Genomic DNA, 25772 nt, shown 5'->3' with positions numbered 1-25772 from the left:
TCGCTTTTCACAATGAATTTTTCTAATCGGATAGGCATCGAGCAGAAACATTTTTCAATTGAAGTAATAAACTTCACAAACATTGAATAGCATCGACAAAGCCCACTGTCAGTGGCCAACTATGCTTCACTTTTTACCTCAATCGTAAATTATAGTATCGCTGACGTCTGTTCCTTTATAACTTTATAGCGCTCCTGAGTTACCTTCCTATAGTAATTATTCAAACTACTCGTTAGCCCACTTCCTGTTACTTTTTACAGGCCAAGCTCAACAAATATACAACATGTGCATAATTCTTTGCAAGATGTAGTTATGTTTGCCTTCAGCGGGCGATACAAAAATATGAAGACAAAGAGAGCAAGAAGAGCTTTACAGACATCTCCAAACTCCGAGAAAAAAATCTCCACATTCCTAAATCATGTTTTGAAATTCCACTGAACTTCCATGGTAAATTTGAAAATCAATGGTTACAGCGTGCAGCTTTGAGTGAATCTACTCACGTCTTTTATTCACAGAACAATTCGCGTATGAGCATACTGTATTTAGAAGTTAATCACACACTATTCAGAAATTAATAAGATTCAGTAGGCCAGTGAATCCATCACTTACAAAAATGATGTCAGGCGTCATCGCAATCACTTCCTCGGTTTACCTCCTCTACTTTTATTCTATTGCAGCATAATTCAAGACTCAGCATGGAATTACAATAAGAGGTATATGTTATCTTCAAGTTTTTTACAAAAAATGAACAAATATGTAGCAAAATATTAAGTAGCAATTTCACTGAATTCACTTTTAACTTCCTTGCGGAACTTCTTAACAACAGGTTCTTCCGATGTTTCATGCACTCGTACAGTGGAAGACGAGGCTTGAGCATTCTGCAAATATCTGCTCGTTACAATAACAACCGTGATTTCCTGAATATTGCTGTAAACCAGAAACGGAAACTTTCATTATGTATAATTTCCAAAAATTTTTGAAACGAAAAAGATAAGCGTATACAAGAAAAGTATCACGATGTAGTTCAAATGTTATCAATAATCGATAAGAAATTTAAAGATCAATTACAGCTTTTAAATACTGTGCAATTCCAGTATTCTGGTTGACTGAAGTAGACAACATAAGTCGGATATACAAATATTTACCTGCTCTTTTTGCATTAGTCCTGCATGGCGATTTTCCGAATATCTATTCACATATAACCACACTTGACTTTTCATACACGGAAGATACTCTTTTACAGCCCTACTATATATCTGATAAACTGAACGTCCCGCCTTTGCAACTTCATCACCTGGCTGAAAGTGTGAACAGTTTACTTCAGTCGAAGTAAACCATACACGATTTCATAACAACAAAAATCAAGTGAATTTCCCTATGTTTGAGTTCCTATTAGAACGGAATAATTTATGAAGACAGCATTTAGGACTTCCATGTTCATATACGCAATGAATTTCTTACGGGTTATCCTTTTTCTCAAGACTGTAGAAATTAAATAAGAACGTAGATACTTTCTACAAAGCAAATCTTTAGTTTAACATAATCTACTGTGCATCGGAAATCTGATAAACAAATTCATACGGACGGAAAATTTTGTACAGTGGACTCAGCCTAATGCGGTGGCAGTGACATACCGAGCTCCTCTACATTTCCAAATACCTCATAAGATTAAGAATGAAGGCACTGAAAAACATTTACTGCATTAAAGGTAGAGCAATTCTCGAAAACTAAGTTCATGCATTGGATAAACTGTGCAACGTTCGTGAATGCATCCTTTGCTTTTTCTCTCAAGCGTCGTGCAATGGTTGAAAAATCCATGGGCTGTTTGATGATCACATGATAACTAATGACGGTTCGTGGTACAGGCTGACAAAATGGTTCCACATCCAAATGTTTTTCATAGCAACTTAGCAAAACCTTAGAGCAGAGCTAAAATTAATATTTATTACTATCTCAAATCCCTAAATCTGAGAAAATAAAACTGTCACCGACTTGTCACTGGATTAAAAGAGATATAAACATATCATTCACAGTCGACCAAATTTTAAACATTTACCAGTCTCTCGCGTTGTCCAATTGTAACCGAATTTTCGTGCAGTGGTTCTGCCTCAATACATAATGAACATGCCCACTCATCTCTAAAACTGTTCAGCTTATTTCGGCAAATAAACATAAACTGCACCAATTACGATTACGAAAAAAAAAATCGAAGCACAATGACTGATCTGTCCATTATGTCAAACGTCTACTCAACACACCTGAGCTCCATGTTTTAATTGCAGTCACTTTGCAGAATTTACTATTAATGTACACAAAAAACCAGGAAAAAAATTTCCAGTACTCTGAAATATTACATAATTACTGAAACAAAATACCAGACATCATACGAAAAATATCAGAGAGTTTCCAGAAAAACATACGGTAAATTCTCCATCTGCTCTTTTATAGCTGGAATATGACAAATATTATGAAAAACTCGTGGACAACGTGCACAGCAACCAAGAGAACCAGTTTTTTCATCACAGCCTTGCTGGCATACATAGCAGTAGTCATCCCATCTTGACTCATCATTATCTGCCAAATCTGTTTAAATGATTTTTTTTTTTTCTCCATTTATTACAGAAAATCCATTTCAGGTACAAATTAATGTAGAACAAGTACTGATTATCAGCTAAACATCTAATGAATCCAAATCCTTAGAGTCACTGGTCCTCATGAACGTGACAAGAAAAAAGTATTAGTAACAGTATGTTTTGAAAGGGCAGCATGTTACAGCAGACAGATGTAGTATCAAACTGAACTTCACTAACAGAAACTACAAAATAAACCTTGAAACTGCTGCTCATTTCCAGTTCTCATTTGTTTTGAATTCGACATTTTGATCTGATCCAACTGAGTTTTTGATATATTTGACGTTTTTGCAATCTCATCATTATTTTTTTTAATGCTAACTGTTATTTTCAGTGGAGCTGGTTCGGGGTCTTTTGGTGGTGGTGAGCTAATACTGCAATTACAGATGAAATCTCAAGAAATTTCACTAGAATACTCAAAAATGGTAGGACTGCATAACATATGCCAAACATCGCTAAAAAAAAAAAAAACACAACAATAGCCTACCATGTACTCACTGATGCTTCAGAACTGATAGGTGCACATTTTTGTTGAGTCGCAAGTGTTACACCGAGATTTAAGACCGGCGAATTAAAGCATACACCAGATCTGTCATGTTGTGCAGATGTGCCATCATTTTGAGTGCACACAATAGAGTTGTTTAAACTGTTTGCACGTTGGATATCTGCCGTAACTACATTGGATGGTATGGTTTGCACAGCAGAAGAACAAGAGAAAGTAGGAACCGAATTTGAACTCGTAACTGGTAAAGGATTGGCCATATTAAGCCGACTAGTCTGCATCCTATAAAAGATATTGTAATTAGTTCCGCCAAAAATCTATATAAATTTTGTAACCAATGACTCAAGAACCAGGAATGAATATAATATTCATTGATCTGGAACTTTCATAATTCTTATTTCGAGAAAAAAATGTTATCATTTAAATTAGAACCAATAAATGAGGAAGTAATCTGTTAAAAGCTGAAGTAGAAATACAAAGATAAGCCTTAGGTTTCCTATAATCTAAAAAAAAATGATTTCATATTATAGATGAACAATACAATGATTCTCCAGATCGCCTGAGAAGCGAACTTGCATGAGTCCCTGGAGCGAAAGGAGTTCCAGATAAGCTGCTTTCTGCTTGTGAGTTCGTTAATTGAATATTCGAGACTCGGTGAATATCTGCAAAGCAATCAACTGTCCAAACATAACAATTTCATAAAATTTAACACATGTAAAATACATGTAAAACAAAACCATCGCTTTGTCGTGATTGAAATTGATTTATATGGCGAAAAAGCTTTTTAAAAATCAACTGTTTTATTAGCAGATATATAAACCACAGAACAGGGAAGCAGTCAACCACAAACGCGTTTAAGTGCAACAAAAGTGTAAAGTTCAGCCGAACTGTGTACAGCATTCTTTAATTTTTGTCGAATTTTAAGCATAAACTATTTAAAAGCATGCAATAATGGCATTTCTAAAATGCTTATTTTTTTTTTTTTTTTTTGTAAAAAAAACCCACCGTTATATCCTTCGATCAAATTTGATGGTTGCTGAGTTGGCATGGAACCTGGCAAAAACATTCGCTGAGAAGCATATGGGAGGATCTGTCCAGCAGGAATATATGGAGAGATACATGGTCGTTCGGTCATATTCAGTCCAGCTATAAATCGAATTTCGACTGCAGTGAGCCATAAAATAGCAAAGCATAAAATAAATAATCACTGATAAAACCCCAATTCAGAAATATGGCACCTTACAAGGCAGGACTCTAGTCCATCAATTTTTTTCAAAACAGCATGTAGATTCCTTATAATTATCACATCTTAGAACAGTTAACCCATATTTCGCAAACTGATGACATTGTCTTACATGCTGTGCTTAGAGTATATGAAAAAAAAAAAAAAAAAAAGAAATTAACTTACAAACATATGGATGTGAATAACGTGGTCCTGGCAACTGAACAGATCTTGGACGTTGAGTGTTATCAGTCAGCAAAGAACCGAGAAACTGAGACTGCGGAATTCCTTGTCTTCGAGCATTTTGCATTTGTCTTGCTGCTAACTACAAATAAAAGTTGTGAGTGCATCTGCAATTTATTACTGTAATAAATTACAGATGCACTCACAACTACTGTTCATTAAAAACTTACAGTAAGTATAAAATGCAAACCCAACATTAGTGGTATTTAAAACTTCTTATAGTCTTGTATTTTCTGAATGTTGAAAATTGCTTCTATATAGAGAACAAAAACCAACTTCTTGGACATGAAATTGCTGCTGCTGTAAAAGCCGGGAATGCTCTTGTGCCACTGGTGGTCGTAAGGTAATATATGAGGTATTTGGCCCAACTGATCCAGTAGAGCACGAGCGTTGTGTACAAATATTTGCTGATGAACAAGATCCTCTTGGTCTATTCATCGCGGTGTTGAACAATGGAACATCTATGGGATTTGAAGACAGTGGTGCTGGTGTAACTTCCACCTAAAGAATTCCCAAAGATAGTGCAAAAAGAAATATATAATCATAACTTCCTCACTCATGCTGAAAAAATATTCAAGGTAACAACTTCGGTCATTCTATCCCAAAGTTTTACTTTTTATAGAAAGGACGCTAAACACTACTGACAGTTTTTAATGTCCCCAAATCATCAACTTCAGCAAAAATTCGCCCCCATTGGCTGATATTTGCTAGCATATGTTCCGTATCGGGTTTAAATTGCACCGTCGCTGGACGCTGAAGGCCATTCAAACTTCTCTGAAACAACTTTGAGAATATGTAGAATAAATTCATCAGCAATCTATGTAAAATTTTTCTGAAAAATATAAAAGATGCTGAAAAACACCTTAAACACAACAAACCTCACTGCTAACTTTTTTTGCTTTAATAATTGTGATACAGTTCTCCAAAAACTGTCGCATGACCACAAGCGTACTGAGATCGTCAAAATCTTTGATGTGTAACGCATATGAGTTAATCTACAACCTAGATTTTTGAAAACATATCATTTCTTAAGTTTGTTGCGAACTCTAAACTTGCTGAGGACAGAACTGAGGTTTAGAATAATTCTCTAAACAGAAAAAAGAGAAATTCCAGTACAATTCATTAAAATAAATGACACTTACTCTACTAAATCGTCGCTTTTGCCAGAGTAGTTCATGACGAAGTTTGTCATACTCCTGTCCTTTATAAAACTGAACGGCATCCAATGCTCGCAACAGGTCATTCCCCCTCCTCATCACCTGCAAAAAAAAAAAATAAAATAAAAATTTGCATAGTAGTAGCAGTAATAATAGCAATAGTAATAATATAGTAATAATAACAATAACAATAATAATAAAATAATAATAAGTAATAGTGAATAACAGTAACAAATAACAAATAATAATTAATAATAATAGTGACAATAACGATAATAATGAAAATAATAATAACAATAATAATAATAACTACAATGATACTTCTGAGCATTTATATCGGAAGGGTAATTTATTTTGAAATTTTACTTAAATGTCTACTAGTATTCATCCCTATCTCTGCCTCAAATGTAAACCCTAAATCGATTAAATCGATTTTTAAATGAACGACTTTTCAACATGAACTGCCAATACTCTGAAAACAGACGATGAAAATTTACTTGGAGCGTACAATAATAAGCGACAGTCTTTATTCTTCGCAGAAGGAAGAAATTTTATGAATGCAAAACTGAAGTAAAAGAAAATATGGTTAACTCTACAACCAGAATTGACTTTATATAATGTTCGTTTAAAGCAAAAATTACCGCTTGACAAATATGTACAACTTGATTTCCAACTTCCTTCTTTAAACTAGCAACACGTTCACTTAAAGCATTCTTACGCACTTGTATCATTGATAAACTGAAAACTTGCTTGCATTATTAAAATATTGGTTTTTGAAGCGCTCAATATATGACTTCTAGCCACATCAACCTTGGTCTATATTTACAGATTAAGAAGGAGATACTAAAAACAAAACATAACAACTGTTAAAACCATAAAAATTGACAAGTAGACGAATTCCAGGAAGTCCATTAACTGTAATATTTAAAAAGCAAAATATTCATACCTGCAGTCGATGTGTGTTGTTTCTCGTGCTGTTGAAGACATAATTTTACTTTCATCGACTTGAGAGTTTGGTAGATGAGATAAGGGTGTTATCATATGTGAAGGACCCTCATGAAGTCTACTAGCAACACATGTCATACACACATACTGCAAAGTACAATCTTATGAGGACAGTAAATACGAAGAGAACAGATGAAAACTTATAAGCAGTAAAATAATTTCTCAAAAAACTGTAATACCACATAACTGCGGAAAAAGTAAAACCACCACACAGCAAGCACTTACCGATCCACACTGACATAACGATACAATTTTCATATTGCTGTGGAGAGGACAACGGACACACTTCGGAATCACGGGACATAACTGAAACTGGTAAACATAAAGACTTAAAAAGAACTTCAACATATCACCTTTGCCCAAAATAATTAAAAGTTGTGTTTTCAATTTAAAAAAATTTTTAAAAAAAAAGATCTTTTGAAAAAGGCATAAAAATTAATATTTAGACGCGTGTCCCGAAGTAAGAGCAGTGATTATTTAAGACTGCAGTTTCCTACAATGTACTGAATTTAAAAGAAATATTAACTAACAGTTTGTAAAAAATGAGAAGATGTTGCGGTGACCCGCTGATGTGCTAAACTGCAGTCAGCACATAAAGCCTCATTGCAAATAATACATTTTGTTGTGGCCTGATGCCTATCTGGACAAACTGCAGATTCACACCTTCTGAAATACAAAATCAAATAATCAACCAAAAGTTATTTGTGAACTTCAGTTTTTAGGAACTAATAAAAACTCGTTCATAAATTCATTCAACAAACAAATCAATACACAAAATAAATATATTGCCTTCGTCCAAAAATCAAGGGAACAAACCTTACGGTACATTCGCTTGTATTTGGAAGATTAAGTACATGAGATCGAAGACATTCCGTACGGCAAACTTCGCAGATCAGCGTCTGGTGATTCACTGATGCTGTAATGAAATGAACATTTTCCTTGGCTTTTTATGTTTTCAGAAAAGATTAAAAAGTGCAGTGAGCTGTACATAAAAAATCAGACCTTGTTCACATTTAGTTTTACAGGACGGACAAAATGCATGAAGACACGGGAGTAGCGCTGTCACAGGAGTTAAATCAGCAGGCGGTGAGAAACCACACAGTTTGGCTCGACACAAATCACACCGGTTAAAGTCTTCTCCCATCTGCAAAGCAGTTGATCAAATATATTCATGTAATTACAACAGACCTAAGCATATTTATACAGTGGACTAACAATGCTGAAATCACGTCAATAAGCCATTCTATAATGAAGAAGTACTGATTAATCATAGAACCAATCCAAAAAGTGCATAGTCTGGATGAGAGTGCGTAAACCATAACTGCAGGGACTAGATTCGACAAGAGACCGTTATAAGAAGAGTTTTATAGACATTGGTAGATGAAACTTCAAGATACATAAAAAGGTCAACACTAACCCACATCAACTTATCCCGTTATGATGATTATCTACATTCATCTACCCCCGTGTGTTAAAGGCAAATGCACATGTTTGCATACGTTGATGGACAGACAATGTGCATACGAATATTCCTTCAACGAACACAATATAAGAAGGGACGTCGTGCACAAGCACACCATACGGCTCTTAGACATGCATATCCCTCCTCTACTAATGGTGTGTTTCTATGCCTTTCTCTTCCAAAGGATGGCTGGGCAGATTCGATCGGCTTGCGAGCCAGCTCGAACCGGATCGTTCCGGTTTACCATGCGGGTCCTTTTCTGTCTGCGTACTGGGAAGACAAGAGCAATGATGGACAGCGTTGTATGTGGAAACTACTGACGAGAATCGATAATGGGCAGAGTACAAGCAATAAGAGACATAAAAAAGACAAAAAGGTTGTAACGAGATGTCGCATGACGATCTATGAGACGAACTGTGGAATGGATGAAGACCGATGTGGATAACGGAAATAGCCGAATAGAGGCAGGGGAAAAAATGTGAAGAATGGAAGTAGTGATTGAAGTGGTTAAGGTTATCTTCAATCTTTTGAAATGAAGAGATGATGGGCAACGTCTCTTACTCTGTTGATGCATTTGATGACATTGTCGCATTGTCTTATGTCTCCCAGTATTTCATTGAAATTGGCCAACGAAAGTATTGCATGTTGCGGTCGTGGCTGCTGTTCTGCATTACTACTTTTTTGAAATTGTAGTTATGTACACATCGCAGATAAATATTCTAATTAATATGAATATCACGTATCACTTGGAAAAAATACTTGGTTAGTTAAATAATGTGGCGAAGTAAGAAAGGTTTAGCATGCGTGACGAGTAACACTTTGGGATATAGTGTCAAGCAAGATGAAGGAAACAAGTGCTGCATTCAAATTGTACACGTTGGGTTAATAACTGGAATAGAGGTGGGAATACCAGATATGGTAGACATCGTTAATATGACTACTGCTGATATGTAATAATAAGTAAATAGGTTACAGAAAATATAAGATGATTTAAGTACCATTTTTTAAAAGTTCACTCATCGGTAATTAATTGGAACATAAGAACACAGGCTTTAAATTCTAATTATTCGCTCTTTTAAATGAAATTAGTTGCGTTTTCTGCGAGCTGATCTTTCATCTCTTGGAATTTAAAATAAGTTTCTATCAATTTAAGTCGAATACATTAAATCAAAAACACATATGAACATTCATGGTGATCAAGAAATTATTTTTAAAATCCCCATCGATCTTGAAATTTGCATTCTTTTAAATATTACTTCTAACAAAATTCAGACTGGAAAACGGTTGTGAATGCGAATTTAATCATTTAACATTTAGTCCTGCTATAGATGAGGACGACTGCTTATTAATAACTCTTCATCAGATACTTCAACTTATAGTTTTGAATAATTCTCAAATTTTTTCTTAAAAAGACATCCAGTTGCTTAGCCATTCCCAAAACTCCAAGACTGAATTTATACAACTGACTTTAACACTATCACAATTTCTAGCCATTTATTTGCAAATTATAATTCCGTACTTGACCCAATATTACTGAAATTGGAGTCTTTCACTTCATATTAAAATTTGAAGGATAAAAATTTGAAATCGACTTTACCGCAAGACTTTTATCATAGCAAATTTTTTAGCAAGTCTAACAAAATCACATTGTTCAGGTTTGTGCCTTTCTCGAAATTTTCAACAGGAATTTAGTTTGAGAAGTCACAATGGAATGAATGTTGCGCTGTAAATTCCAACTAGTTAATTTATAAACCAGTTAAGGTTCTAATCCAAAACTTTATTCTCGAACCAATATTATAAATACCATAACACCACAATTCTCCCGTCAAGATGTTCACAATCTTTTATTGATATAATTCTTCCTAATACTATCGTAAGCACAAAATATTCACTCTTGCTCTACTAAATCATTAATATGCAAGAAAAAATTTAACGTAACTTTCAGGCTTTCAGCGCGCATTCACATACAATCACTGTTGCCACGAACCGTTTTACTCCTGATACTAAACTTATCATGTCAATGAAAAAAAATTACCACTGACAACAAAGATACTTATCAGGAGCTTTTATGACTCAAAAATATCATAAGTATTAAGGTCAGAAAATAAAGAACAACTCAAGTTCCACGATGATATATTACAACACTCTCTTCATGAATAAATCAGGTTCTTCACAGGAAATTCAAAATGTGCAAATATTACGAAATGGAATAAGAAGCATAGCAACTAGTAGTGATACATTACAGGATGTAAAGTTATCATTTCGGGCGGACAATGCAGCCGTTATAATTTTAATGTTTTGGCAATTGCACTAGTCAATGTGGATGGCAAGTCAGAACCAATAATAATAACTGGAAATGAGAAAAAAAATGATCGTAACAAACGAAATTAATTTCTTGGAAATATGGTATTAATAATGCAATGACTATTAGTTACAAAAACTCTGAGTGGATGTAAATACAGTCCAGTCGTCATACATCCAGGCACATGCAGATGCACATACGGATACATTAGCATGCATATACAGCGATGATACAGTACACGTCCAAAAATTATTCCTGGAAGAATTTGTGGACGAAACAAATTATGGAAGTAATAATATTACTTTAAAGCATACTGCGAGTAATTTCAAAAAAAAAAAAAAAGTAAGAAACTGACATAAGAAAAAAAACCCAACACCAATCAAAATAAAATTGAAGAAAAAATATAAGTATAACAAAATTACTGACTTATCTTTTTAAATAAACCTGAACATTTGCAAGTTGAAATAAAATAGTGCTTAAAACAATAGACAGCAAATGAAGAAATAAAAATTTATCGTACTGAAAAAGCAGAAATAATTTCCCAAAAAAAAATAAGCATTTCAGAAGCCTGTGAAAGAAAAAAGTAGGTGAACCTGACCAATTTTTTGCTAGAACAAGAACAGCTAAGTAATTACCATTATTTTGAGCAACAAGTAAACTACATATTTTTTGATGAGAATACATATTCAACCTAGTGCAATGACTACAGCATGATTCAAGGAAATGTTACAAGGCTAATGTAATGGAAGCACTGCCAATGAATTATGGACCCGTATGTTCTTGGAACTTGCTTATATCTCCTGAAATTTTCTGGCTATGCATTAATGTATAATGATATCATCTCTACTCCTTGTACACAAATTTAGATTCATAAAAATTATTATATCATTTTACAGTACTTAGATTATGTAAGAAGTCTTACCAGTTTCGACGAATATCCACTCTACATTTCCATGTAGGAAGTCCCAAGAAAAGATGATATATTCTACAAAAGGCACAACTTCCACCTGTCATAATTAAAGAGCAAGAAAATAAATAAAATATAAAATTATTAAAATTAGTGATCTCAACACTTCGCAAACAATATAATAGAAAAAAAAAAGTAATACTTAATATCAGAAAAAAAAAAATTAATACGACATTTGTTCTTTCATATCTACCGCAGCAGTAGCACTTTCAGGGTATATTTGCAATGGTGCAGTCACCTGAGATGTAAACCATCCCTGACCCGTTTCGTAACGACGTCGTGAGGGAAGCTCGGCAAATAAACGCTCCGGATTGTCAATTGCCTGAATTGAACGAGCCTGGGCACGCATCTGGCTAAAGAGATCCTTTGGAGGGCGCTGAGGCAAAATCTAGAAAAATAGATCATAGTACACCATCCTACAAAAATTAGACACAGTATTATTTAGAATATCAAAACGTCACATAGTATTATTTAGAAATAACTGAGCATTGTATTATGGAACAATTTTTAGAAGAAAATTTCCTGAATTCGCTCTCAGTGCTAATTGTCTGATAAGGGTATATTAACAGTCAGCAAATACCAGAACTAAAATCCAGATTCAGTTAACATCAACTTAACAACAGTTTTTAACTTGAAGTTGAGTTAAAAATTTTTAATAATGGAACAATTCAATAAAAAACGGAACCATTATGTATAATTTTTAGTCGAGCATTTTTGGAAGAATTTATGCGAAAGTGTCGAGAACTTACAGTTTTGTCAATCACTTCACAGTTCTCATCAAAATCAAGCATCTCGTTGCCTTCATTTCTATCAATAACATTGCGCGGTGGCCAAAAACGACCGGAAGGAATCGTTATTGGAAGTGAGCAGCCATATGCCAAAGATTCCGTTTTTCTGATAGCTTCCGCTTCTACATCTTCTTCCATTTCTACTGAGTTCGTATGCAAATCTACAAATCAGGCAAGATCTATGGTTAATCTGGAAAACAACTGAGCATAACAAAAATATCATTTCTTTAATCTGAAGTTGAAACGTAAATTTGTTCAGATCCCCCCAGATTCCAAATGAACCTGGAACTGAAGACTTGGAAGCAGTAGAAGTAACGATCGGTAATAAACCAAAAGCACATGAACATGAACGGAACTGAATAGCATTAAATTCCAAAACTATATTAGAAAATAGGTCAACCAAACCTTTCTCCTCGACCCATGGATTTTCAGGATGTCCTGTTTTTCCAATTATACCAGCACTGCCTCCACTAAAAGTCAAATGCGCCTGAGACATATCAAAATTACCAGAATCTGTAAATTAAAAGTATTCAAAAATAAATGTTATATATACATGAAAATTCCATTGACTACCATGTATCATGAAAATCATAGCTTTATAAGTATGACTTTTACAGTGAATGCTCTTTTAGAGTATTCTCTTTACCGCTAATAAGAAAATTTTTTGGTGCACATAGTATCTATTGAAAGATGAAAACCCAAAATTTAAAAGCTGTGTCATTTCTTTAAACTACAGTCAAGAAAACTGAAAGAAAATTTACATCTGAAAACTTACACTTTTGCATGTTAAATTTGAAAATATATATAAAGGAACAAACAAACCGTCGGATTGAATATCGCAAAACAGATCTAAAGCTGAAGAACCCTCATTTAAACTATCCGCTTCTTTTTCTGGCAGCATATCTTCATCGAAAGAGAACAAGCCTTCTCCGGCCACTATAAATCGTTGCAAATTTTCACAGCTAATACATTCACCAAACTAATATATAATAATTTTCCTAACAACACAGTCCATTTGTATCAGTTACGGAAAGCTTTCCAAAGCCAAGAAAATAGCGAAACATAACTGTAAGTTGTCAAAGCTAAATTGAAGAGGCGAGAGCGAAATAGAAAATTTTGTACATTTTAAATTTATAACTAATCTTGTAGAAAAACTTGGAGTCTATGGTAAAGAAAAAAGGAACTAAAAAGTCGCGAATCATACTCTCTTCCCGTTCTTCGTTATATCTATTCATTTCCTTTCCGTTAACCTTATGACGAGATCTGATGAGCCAGGAGACCGTATGTCGCGCACAAATCCGGTGTCTGCTTCAATTACCTGAATAAAAAAAATATTTCTTTCTAAAGGAATAAACCAGAAGTGTTCTAAAGAACTCACTGATAAGCAAAATTTGAATATGAAAATGAGTCTGCCAAATAAGTGGAAAAATAAATAAACGACATAATAGACATCAATGTAATTACTCCTTGCAGTTTCTTTTTTTTTTTTTTTTTTTTGAATTAGAAAACTAGAATAAATATAAAAGGCAATAAATTACAAACCAAGTCGGAAGTGGCCATTTTTGAGCAGTCCTTAGCAAGCGGCTTCAACTTTACGGTCTCCTGGCAATGAAATTTTGAAAATATTTCTATTAATGTTGTGCTTTCGACTAAACTTTCCTGTGGAAAATCTACATTTTAATATCTCTCTTTGATTCGGTAATGAGTTGATCAACGTATTTTACTAACGTTTGAAAATGCTAGACAACAAAAAAGTGATAATTTCTATCCTAATGACATATTGCTCTTAATAAAACGCTTTTAAGCATATTCAAAAAATAATTCGACGAATACTCTTTGTAAGGATTTTGTTCTCCTATTTTAGACTTACTTTTTATTTTATCTCCCATAAAAATTACTGTTCGAAATTTTTAATGAAATTTTCTATATGCGGTACGATAATTACAACAAATGGGTACACCTAATACATAGAACAAGAGGGATACTATGTTTCTCAAAGCTAGAGACAATCTGAGAATTATACTTCTTTGTCTTCTCAATTAAGGTTAGTTGCGCAGACTAATGACAGATAACCGGTGAGAACATAAACAAAGTGGCTTATTGGACAAAATTATCAAAAGATTCGCGTGTAATTATGTCTAAGAAGGAGGAGCTGTGTCAAATAAACAGCTGTCGGTCATACCGAAATATCATGTCAATTCCAGATGTGAAACAAAATTAAGAGATTCTCGTTAAATCTTTCACTGATTCTCACAATCGCTCCTAGTATTAGTATAAAATTGTAACACATTTTATGGTCTCTCCCATAAAAATTGCTTGCGAAATTTGATTAAACTGCTTGTATAATAAAATTCTCTCAATTCTTTTGAGAGATATAAATGTATATATATATATATATATATATATATATATATATATATAAGTGACTGCAAGAAGGTTAACCTGATAAAGCCGTTCGCCCTATTCCATATGAAATAATGACATTAGTAACTGAAATTCCCAACTGTTCTAGCAAAATTACATTTTTGTACACAAAAAAGACAGATTCTACGGGAGAAACATGTCACATCAGAAAATCAAAAAATCTATTTTTTTGTGGATCACAAATATTCTTTTTGCCTTAGCCTGTTTAACAAAAATTTTTGTTGAAAAAGCACTGTTATTAAATAGTAATTTGAAAACTACAAGTGGAGCTAAATAAATAAAGTTGAAGAAATACCGACAAAGCTTTCATTTTTGTAGCATAACATCACTAATTGTAAATAATGAATAACACCTGCCACTAAATGAACTATGTCGAAACATTTGACGTTACTTAGTTATTCAAAAGTTCAGTCTTTGAACAACAATGTACATATATTAGAGAATCCTCGAAAAAAAAAAAAAGTTACTGATCCCAGATATCCGAAAAATATGTTCATCGAAATTGGTTTTCCGGAATAAGCATTCAGCTTAGGGTTTATAAAACGTCTCAATCCAAGGTGTACAGCGGATCTTATGGCTTATTCAGAATATCTTCACTCAGGAAAGTTCGCAATCTTCAGTTTCAATACCATGTAGTTCCCTGAGTGCAAAGAGGAATTCGCAACTGGCAACTTTTTTAAAACATTACGTGCTTCTTTGATTTGTTTATTTTTCTCATATCGAATGTATATCGGCCGTCGTTCTATGAATTTTTAACATTTAGGTGTCATATCCGGTAATCAAAAAATTCAGAGTGCGGCAAACAACACGACAGCAAGAAAGTACCACATTTATGATTTGCTTCCTTCACTTGCACTTGCTCTCTAATTGCTATCACTTAACAAGCTCTGCGGTAATCAGTGATTGCAGTGAAGAGTTCAAGAATGGCAACAGACATGAGGATGAAGAAGGCTTATGACATGTTAAATCTCCAAGATACTGAGTAAACTCTTGCACACATATATATCACATATGATGCAAGGTTTTTAAATGTGCTCAGTTTTGACGAAAGCTACTTTGGTATCCAAAGTACGCATGCTTGATACGCAGAGAAAAGATCAAGCATCTTTCATCAAATGCTTCATGAATTAGCCAAACTTCTTTTTGCTCATGTTCACATAATAAACCAATCAATTTTATATCTGGAATATGAACAAATATCCATGGTCTTTCAATCCTTGATTAATTCAAAACTCTCCTTCCTCATAGCCTTTGTGGACATTTTGAAGCGAAAGCGGTAAACAACAAATCAAACTGCACAGAGAAAACACAACACGCACACACGCATGCTTGATACGCAGAGAAACATGTGTTTTACATGAAAACCAACACTTTTACGGAAAATTACAAAGGATCTAATGTCGGACGCCATTTCTTATATTTAACCCATCTATTTTTACGTACGCCAGTTCTGATCATCAAAGTTCAAATTTCAACTTTCCTCTTTTCAGTGAATCCAGCATTCCCTATTCTAGAATCATTACTGCCGACCCTTGACTATCATACCTTGAGCTTCTTGTCATCAAATCATTTGAATTTAAGGAATAATTCTAAAATAATATATGCGAGTAAGACAGTAATACACCACTTTCCTCTAATTCAACATACCAATCCCTTAAATTATTCACCCATTTTTCCTCTCCGCCCTTCACTTTATCTTTTCTTTTCCATCTCCTGCCTGCCGACTACGTTGAAAACGCGTGTCATTATTACCCAAGCAAGTCTTATTCAACAATTTATAACTTTACTATCGGTAAAAACCAGGCTATCTTTAATCTCTCGATAAACTGTAAAATACTTAAATAATTACAAAGTAATAACAAAAATGAACAAATTGTAAAAGCATATATAAAATTAGGTGCGAACGAATTTAATAAAAAGATCTGCTTATGTTTATAGCGAGAAATAAAAAGCATCAAAGATCAATAAAGGATTTTAAGTTCAGAGAGGTACTATATAAGACAGCATCATCTTTAATCATTCTTTTCAAACTAAAATTGGTGTTTCGTTCTAAATCAGTGATAAACAGATTTTATAAACACGTTGAGAGGTGGAAGCTTCATCAAAAAGACGCGATGAAAGAAGGAATACTTACTAGAATCCGTGATTATAAGTGATATCCAACTTCATCTTGAAAATATCGCCGGCTTCAAGAGTTCATTTTTACACAAAAGAGGTATTATAAATATAGCAGCTGACGTATGAGTTTTACCTGTAAATAATATAAAAATAATCAATTATTCCGTGCCTTAATCGCAAACTTCATCAGTTAATTGAAATTTCCCTTTTTCTCATTTTTATTGGCTATGTCATGAAAAGCATGGTACAGAAAGTTGACAATATGCTGAAAAAGTATTGTTCTTATGCGATCGTAGTATGGAACGCTGTTAAACAGAGCAAATGATTCCTGACGCTAGAGACGATGGCTCGCTCTTATAAATGTAATCTTTGCTTTCTCCGAAAATAAAATTTAAAACTACATTAGACAAAATACATGACGTGAATATATTCTTGCTAAAAAAAATTTCCCACAAATTTGTGAGGTGCACTCTTCGTTAATAAATAGCGCACTAATCAAAATCTAATAGCAAAACATCGATTGCTTAAGTAAAAGGTGCCTGCCAATGTACAACAATGGATCTGGTCCTGTCAAGAGCAATCACTGTTACAACTCCAATTTTCGATCTGGCAGTTGAGCTGCAACAAATCAACCACCTATTACAATTGCATACGATTTTTTTTTTTTTTTTTTGTTCCAGTTCAATCAACAACTGCTTTCTTTTTGGATGTAAAATCCATATTACTCAAGCTGAATCTATTTAACACCAATCAAAACTGTACGTAAAACAAAACAGAAGCGAAATGTTAACCATCTAAAACCAAATCATTCAGTAGATTACATGGAACAATTTAATTGCCAGCAAAGTAAGGCTTTCTGGAAGCCATTAACTGGGCAAAGAGCTATTGTACTGCTTTCGTACCAACATTATTCCATGCAGTCCGTCCAAAATAATACACACACTGCATGAAATAATATGATATATAATAAAATTGTCTTATTGTTAATGCTCTCTTTCAAGATAACATAAAAAAGGTGAGAATGTTCGTCAAAAACGGGTTTAGAATTAACTACTGAAGTCTTATGTTCTCTCATGTACTTGAAACGCTTAAACGTCAGATGTCCGTTTCAACTGAAGGACTTTTGTACAGTGTGAAGCTATATCCGTCTTTTTCTTCCTATTAAGCACGATGAAACTTTTTTTTTGTTCGTATACCTAAAAGTAATTGTGAATAAAATATTTAACAGAAATAATAGCCCAGAATGCACACGTCACCAACGACTTACTATCTGAACGAACAATAATAAATAGTATATTCACAACATCGAAGTCATCCCGATAATGCCCAGATGATCAAAAGTGATGAATGCAGAAACATAAGATAAATGCAGTTTTTGAAATTTATGGACATATTGTAAGTAATTTGTGCTATCAGCAAGTAATTCAGTTCCTTCAATTTCCAAAAATTTATCCGGTTTTATTTAAAAAAATAAGTGAAATGAAATGAACTGCAACCCCAACTATATTTTAATGAAAATTAATGTCACATATATATATATATATATATACATTCATACATATACGCGTACACAGACATATCATCATAACATTTCCCCTTGCAGTATCGCTGGCGTGCTACCCTTGATTCTTCTCTCTGGCTGTTTGCTTATGAGCTCATTAGCACAAATTGGATAGATGAAACAAATGAGTCAACTATCAATCCAAGTGATGGACATGTGAACAATTACCCATTTCGCAAACAACACCGCTATTACTCCTTCAACAATTCTCGTCCTGTAAGGACGCATGCATCCGTCCAGGATGATGAATCCTTTAGTGCTTCCTCCCGCTCTTATTCTCCCATAAATCAATCGTCTCAACATTCTTATTCCCATCCTTCCCTTTCTCATCAATCCAAGCATCACAGACAGCTCCATCTTTTGTGATATAACACGTAATGCACACCTCTCCATGCCCTTCCATGTTTCCACCTCTAAATACACCTCTTCCCTCTGTTAATACCCTCTCTCTCACTACCTTTCCAATGTTTCCAATGTAGCAGGGCTGTTGCAATGATTTGGTCGGAAAAAACGCTTAAGAAGTGAAAGACGTAGGTACAGGCGAATATCAGAAGAGGCGCAAAGATATAAAGATGACTGGAACATAGCATGTTTCGGACAAAGCGGTTTTGAACACCTCGCGAGTCGATTACCTCACAGGGGTTTGAGGAACTTCCGGGATGCTTCTTCTACATCTTATGATTTCGCCAAGAGCACACGAACGGTATAACTTAATGACTCGAAAATCGTCATAGAATCAAATCAATTATTACTACAGATCATTTCCAGGAAGATAATAAAGTCAACCACGATATTATTGGCGAATATCATTAGCAGTACATTTCAGTAAATAGTAATCATACACGCAATAATACAGGTACTTACTTTTGTTCAACATTGCGATATGCAGTATTAGGTTGATCTCTCCAGCGCTAATCAGTACCGAATTGATCAAATAATCCAGAAGTTGAAATTCTAATCACTTTGCCTAGTCGCTTTCTGCAGAAGTCAAAAATAAATAGATTTACCATGAATCTTTGAACTGATATTGCATCAAGAAAAAAAAGGACAAAAAGAAAAAAGAGTGAGCGAAATAATGATGGAAATCAGAAGTAGCGGAAGTCGGGGTAAACAGTAAACAGAAGGAAGTGATGTGTATTCCATGCGGCAATTTCAAATGACAATTTTGTTGAAAACGAATGGTCGAGTGGGGAATGAGTTGATGAACGTACGATTTAACCAACAATTCTTTTCCCACTTCGATAAAGGAAGCAGAAACATTAGATGTTGACCAAAGCGTAATATTTATCATGCAATAATCAGTTACTAAACACATTTGCATGTGTATATCTCTATATATAAATGTGCACTTTAAAACTAATCGCTTTTATGGGCCTCACAGGTATGGCAACCTAAAATTTGAGCTCAACTGAATGTGATCCGTGCTGAACAACTGTATAAAGGGAAAAAATGAAAATTAAGGACAGAAATCAGAAAAAAAGTATTATATTTCTGAAAAGCTATGAAAAAGAGATTTATAGTTTTTTGGTTTGGTTACTGACAAAATTAGCTGCTCGCAATATTCTGACCCTCTCAAAAATCTTAACCATTTCTTACGGTAACATTTTGCGCTACCAGCTTTCTATTTCTGTGCGGAGAATGTTACGCATGTAGCTCTCAAAGAAAGCAATTGAAATATCGAATCATTTTCCAAAGTAGAGAGTAAGGATTTTAACTGTTCCTTAGCATGGACTTGGGAAGTTAGATTTTGAAATCTAAGGTAGCAAAGTCTATTTAACAAAGACAACACTTGAAGAAAAAATCAAACAATCGGGTCAAGCAGGGTCACTCAATAATTCTGAAAACTCTGGAAATCCACACATTCCCAAGTACTTTCCTGACATTCTTGTGAATCCGAATAAGAACATGATGAAACAGTCCTGAAAAGAGCAGATATACATATATTTCAAAATGACTAAGTCACAGAAGTGATGCAGAATTACTCATGGAAACAAATACAGTAGTCTAAAAATTTTTACCCAACCTACATGCAAATTATGCATTCCAAACTTGAACGGACAAAGAGGATTCATTACTTCATTGCTAATGACGTACTATCTTCCGGAACTTTCAAAGCTTATCATCAGATTCTGCCACGACAAATTCAATTTGCTAGTTTGGTATGAGGAATTAGTCCCCTTTACTTCACATATTTCAACTTTGGACTAAGGAAATTCTTGTAATTGGTTAACGAATATTAGCATTGAAAATTTGGAAGGAGAAGCGAAAAGAATAGGGTCAAGCACTAAATGATGTCTTCAGTACAGAAGCGAAAGAAAGGAAGAACAAGCAGACGAGGTAAGGAGAAAGGAATGAAAGACGACTCTACATCAAAGAAGGGCAGCTAAACTGACCTGTTTATGCTCCTTCTCTGTTACAAAGCAACTGTCACCTATCACCATTGGTTGCCCTCTTACTAATTTACTCACCCATCAGCTTGAAATAGCAAAGATCGATTTCAGGAATTCTCTTTCTCCTTTTTTTTATCTTATGTTCAATATTCCCTATAACAGATAAAGAATGAAGCATTTCAGATTCATAGTCATCCTCACATTTGCTTCTACCAAGGTAAAATTTATAGAGGACCACTTAGTAGGATGGTAAAATTAGAGAAGCTGATAAGGAGTGCATCTTAACTGTTCGGATTAAAACATCTAAACGAACCCGGAAACTCTCAGAAACTAGAAGTTCAAAAGTGGACAAGCCTAACTAAATATTTCAAGCCACATAAAGAAAATATATAAACGGAAAAGAAGTACTAAGCAGAAACTTTTACTTTAGTATGTTGATTGGAACTGGTCATGGTTTTGATATTGTTGCTTGGGATGATGACAGTGATAATACTGGCAGAGGAGTTAGTGGGAGGTGCGTGCTCTCATGAAGAGCAAATAAGTGCTGCTGCACTGAAAATTAAAGCCGAGCAGTGCGGGATGGGGGAAGGGATCTGGAACTATGATTCGTGATGCAGAAGCTACCAATAAAATGTGAGTCGCAAGGAAGACTGAGAACTGGGAAGAGTGACAAACGAAGAAAAAACCTCTCCCTTTTTCGTCAGCGGCGTCAGTAAGTGCAGTAATGGCCAACTGGATAGTTTTAGGCGCGGTAGTGACAGCATGATGTGTTGGACTGCATCACAAAATTCACTAGCACGGAATAGGTAGTTTCTGTAATACCGAGATTCACAATTTCAAAGCAAATGAATAATAAGTTTTCGTTTCGAAAAGTTTTTTTCCTTCTTGAACATACAAATCTGACACTATCCAACGTTTAATCTCGAAGCGTACTGAACGTATCTCCTGTGGAAGTCAATTCACGGCATCAGAAGCAAAGAGAATAATGCCATCATGTCTCTAGTGTGATTCAACGTTTGGAAACACTATCCTTTAGTTTAATTTCGCAACCGTCACACCTATTAGCCATCCTATCCCCAAGAAAACTAAAAATTTATTAGCGAAAGTGGCATGACATAGGTTAAGAGATATAATGAGAATAAAAAGAAAAGGACATGAGACGGAAAATATTTATGAACCAGTGATAGACAAGTATCTGTCACGTGTCGCGACTTAGTAAGCTCTAGAAAGTGTCTTTGTTTTTGTGAAAGCAGTAGAAAAGTTAAAATAGCAGTTGTCGTCTAGTCAACTTGCTTCTCCGCACGTTGCTCGCATATTGATCCTGTTTGTGGTTCTTTTAACTTGTTGATAAAATGAGATAAGGTTTGAGGAATAAACGAGTACTGCATGTTTACAATGTAGTTAAAAAGTCATCAAAAGCATTACTGATATTACAGCGATTTAGCAATCCATTCATTTTTTGGTTAATCTACTGTAGCCAATGGGTGCCAAAAACTTGGTTCTTGGCTGTCCTACTGTCTCCTAGTCTTTAATTGGCAACAGTTAAAATAGTCAGACGCTATTTCAAGCAAAATTTTCATATTTGTTAATAAATATTGGCACGCCTTTAGGTACCATTTATCAGTCAGATGTTTCAAAGGAAGGGGAAATAACGTAGCGAAATAAGCGCACACATGGTAATGTATCCAAATCCGCATTTAATAAAAATAAGGTTGAGGAAACCAACTTATCCTTGTATTCAACCACTCCCGAACTTTGTCTAGAAGTTACTGAACTGAATGTCTGTAGTATTGACCCTAGGTATATCCGAAAAATAGTTCATCGAAATTAGTCTTCCGGAATAAGCATTTAGCTTAGGATTTGTCGTGAATTTGAAGAACTTTTTGGTCAAAAGAGTAGATGATTTAGAATAGTTAAGTTCACCTGACTTACTTTAAGTTTGTAGAACTTGAACTGACCTTTTGCTTTTTATCTGCGAACAAGATCGACCCAAATATGTTTTATTTTCTTTGTAAAGTGAATCGATACAATATGCAACCGAATAATTGAAACAGCGAGGGAGTAAATGGTATTGTTGAAGAGGAGGAAGAGAAGACTGCCACTGATCCTTTCTTTTTTATTAACTGATTAGAGAAGATTTTAAAGATGTAGGAAGTGGACTTAGCTTAGAGGATTAACATTTACAGTGAAGACAGATGTACATTTACTATTTGAGGTTTCCATAAAGAATTCATTGTTTCAAAAAGAATGGAGTATAACAAAGGAATAACGAATTGGTTCGTAGTAATGGATCATTAGCATTATTCTAAACACTTAGCGTGTAATAAAGGTTTTCCGACACTCTCTACTCAAGGGAAAAAGGAGCTCTTAGGAATATGTTTAAAGATATCTATTTGATTTGAATTTGGTCGTAATGATAAATTTTGATCTTGATCATCTTTTAAACAAAGCACTAGTTCTATTTCAGTAGGGCTCGTCTTTTGTTGTGATCGCTTAAAACATTTGAAAAGTATACAAATTATCTTTAGTTTTAGATTAACAACAATTAGAATTGATATTACAACAAAAATACAAATAAAAAGACTAACTAGCTTTCAATTTGCTGTGAGTTGGTTCATTCCTTCTTGTATGAATTCTGATGCCTTTGTACATACCGTTCGAGTAATGTTACTACACTGTATTGCTTGTATTCATGCATGAGTTCTTGTATATACAGCGACTTCAGTGAGTGTAGTTCTGTGTAAATTGGTCATTACAATTCTATTTCTGTGGGAGTTTAAATGGAATACCCGCGATCCAATTACATCTATTAGTATAAATAATTTGTAGCAATACTGAAAGAATAATGGTGGCCATTAGCATCACTCAACTTGCCCTTTGTGGGATATTTGTTTGCTGTAGTTTCTGTTTTCTTTCCACTCCTACGAGATGCTATTAGTCCGTCTCCAGTTCCATCTCTTGGTTTTATTGCTCGAACTTCGTCACTTTCTTCTTCATTCAGTTCCATGGGATAAAATAAATTAATTGGTCTATTGAGAAGTTTACCGCTGGAAGTTTTCACAGTTGCCTTTCCTATACTTCAATCACTAACTAATTTAAGTGTTCCTGTACTTACTAATTTCCACATATCTGGTTGTAAATCTGGTTCTATTTCTCCAACACGCAAAATATGCTTATGAACTAGTCTTGGTGAAGCCAGTTCCCTTTGGGTACGTTCTCTCAAACGAATAAGATATTCGTTTTTCCAATTTTTCCAAAATACATCTACAGTTTTGAGAGCATTCGACCAATAATTAATTAGTTTGTCTCTAGTATTTAATAATGGAGTATAAATTCTTCTTGGTCACTATCATTATTATTTGGTATATTTAATGGATCATTAGGAGAGATAAAATCGATAGGTAATCATCAAAATTTAAATATACATTCTATTTCTGCTATTAATGTAATTAATTCTCTTTCCCATAATAATCTCCTTCCTATAGCTCTTCTGAGAGCTTTCTTGGTTAGCCCAATCATTTTCTCATAAACCCCTTCGTTCCACGGTGCTTTCGGGATTATATTTTTCAAGACCATTCCTTTCAAGATTTCTGCAGATAAGTTATCGACGAAGCTCGAGATGAATTGCTCTAGTGGTAAAACATGTAAAAAGTGCTACCCATCTTTTATTTTTCCATTGTTATCTTCGACAGTAATTGGGCCCATATAATCAAGGCCAACCTGTCCAGAAGGTTTTGATTTCTTAACTCCCGTTTCCGGCAGATTTGGCACTGATGGTAATTTATATGGTTTAGTTCTTCATCTTCGACAAGCAAAGCATCCATTGATAACCCGTTTAACTGTTGATCTTCCCTTTGGTATCCAAAAATTTGGTTTTAATTCACAGAGAGTGTGAGCAATTCCAGCATGATGTGGTTCTTCATGTTTCTTTTTGATGATAAGTTCAGTAATATGATTACGACTTGGTAAATAGATTAGAAATTTTATTATTTTACTTTCATTTGTTAACTCCGCATTCTCTAAAAGGAAGGCTTGTTGATTTCCATAATTTATCGGTTTCATCACAGTATAAATTCCATATTCTAATTTGGTCTTCAGTTAATCCATCAGACTGCGCTTGTGAAATTAATGTTCCTCCTGCTATCTCATAGTCGTCTTTATTCATGTAAATTTTATGAGTGGATAGTTTTTCCAACCACGTAGTTCTGTTTTGAAGCTAAATTTGATAAACCGAAGTGCCCACACTGTTGCTTTTAACATGCGAGCCAATTTTCAGTTATGAATTGAAATTTTACTAATTTAAAAGTTTTCTTTACCTTTCTAATAGTCATCATAATTCTCTATTAGATTCATCGTCTTCTTGATATTTGAATTCCCATTGTGACCATTTACTTTTCTCCTTTTCTAGCCACTGCGGTCTTGTCCACCACGGTTGATAGTTTTTAAGTTTACTTGGTGAAATTCCTCTAGTAGCAACCTCCACTGGATTGTTCGCACTTGGGGTATATCGAAGGGTGAAATGTGCCCTTCGTATCTCTTCTATTCGATTTTGTACAAACCGAGGGAGTAGTCTCGTATAATTTCTGATCCAAAATAGAGCGCATTTAGAATCAGACCAAAGCGTTGCAGGGTATATTTTTTAATTCTAGTTGCTTCAATGCAAACTGTGTAGCTCTTACTCCAATTAGTACTGAAAGTAATTGCAACCGAGGTATGGTAATTTGTTTAATTGGGACAATATGTGATTTAGCATAAATGAGAAATGTTGAATTTTTACCACATTTTTTGATGTCGAGAACATATACTGCTGCTGTGTATGCTTTATTTGAAGCATCTGAAAATACATGTATTTCTAATTAATCTGATGGGTTTATTACAGGTAGGTATATTACATATTATATTCTTTGGCCAACTTTGTATCATTGATTTCCACTGTTTTTCTTCTTGATAGCTTAAAGGCTGGTTCCACTTGTTTTGTATCCTAAATAAAAGTTGAAGAAA

At 34.3% G+C, this 25772-nt stretch overlaps 3 protein-coding genes across 3 annotated transcripts; 1 reads left to right on the top strand and 2 right to left on the bottom strand.

The window, feature by feature from the left end:
* Nucleotides 1-767: 767 nt before the first annotated feature.
* Nucleotides 768-7903, bottom strand: Bm9671 (Uncharacterized protein; the record flags this gene model as incomplete). Its single annotated transcript, XM_043074024.1, has 20 exons — nt 768-878; nt 1146-1298; nt 1699-1929; nt 2057-2138; nt 2421-2583; nt 2829-3004; nt 3118-3414; nt 3674-3794; nt 4138-4278; nt 4541-4679; nt 4874-5098; nt 5243-5371; nt 5476-5592; nt 5740-5856; nt 6396-6492; nt 6701-6846; nt 6985-7065; nt 7290-7425; nt 7576-7675; nt 7762-7903. The coding sequence occupies 20 exons, from the start codon at nt 7901-7903 to the stop codon at nt 768-770; spliced, it is 2904 nt and encodes a 967-aa protein (XP_042929958.1).
* A 3382-nt stretch (nt 7904-11285) lies between these two features.
* Bm9673 (Uncharacterized protein) lies at nt 11286-13838 on the bottom strand (the record flags this gene model as incomplete). The annotated part of the gene is made up of 8 exons (XM_043074023.1): nt 11286-11323; nt 11446-11530; nt 11684-11878; nt 12240-12439; nt 12684-12791; nt 13101-13240; nt 13529-13596; nt 13821-13838. 8 exons carry the CDS (start codon nt 13836-13838, stop codon nt 11286-11288), a joined length of 852 nt encoding a protein of 283 aa, XP_042929957.1.
* Nucleotides 13839-21202: 7364 nt separating this feature from the next.
* On the top strand, nt 21203-21581 carry Bm9674 (Uncharacterized protein; the record flags this gene model as incomplete). The annotated part of the gene is made up of 2 exons (XM_043074022.1): nt 21203-21285; nt 21518-21581. 2 exons carry the CDS (start codon nt 21203-21205, stop codon nt 21579-21581), a joined length of 147 nt encoding a protein of 48 aa, XP_042929956.1.
* Nucleotides 21582-25772: the final 4191 nt, after the last annotated feature.

Source organism: Brugia malayi (genome assembly GCF_000002995.4).
Source record: "Brugia malayi strain FR3 genome assembly, contig: Bm_v4_ChrX_scaffold_001, whole genome shotgun sequence".
In the NCBI taxonomy this organism is placed as follows: domain Eukaryota; kingdom Metazoa; phylum Nematoda; class Chromadorea; order Rhabditida; family Onchocercidae; genus Brugia; species Brugia malayi.
Note: the sequence above shows the minus strand (reverse complement) of the source record. Positions and strands in the feature narration are given on the sequence as shown.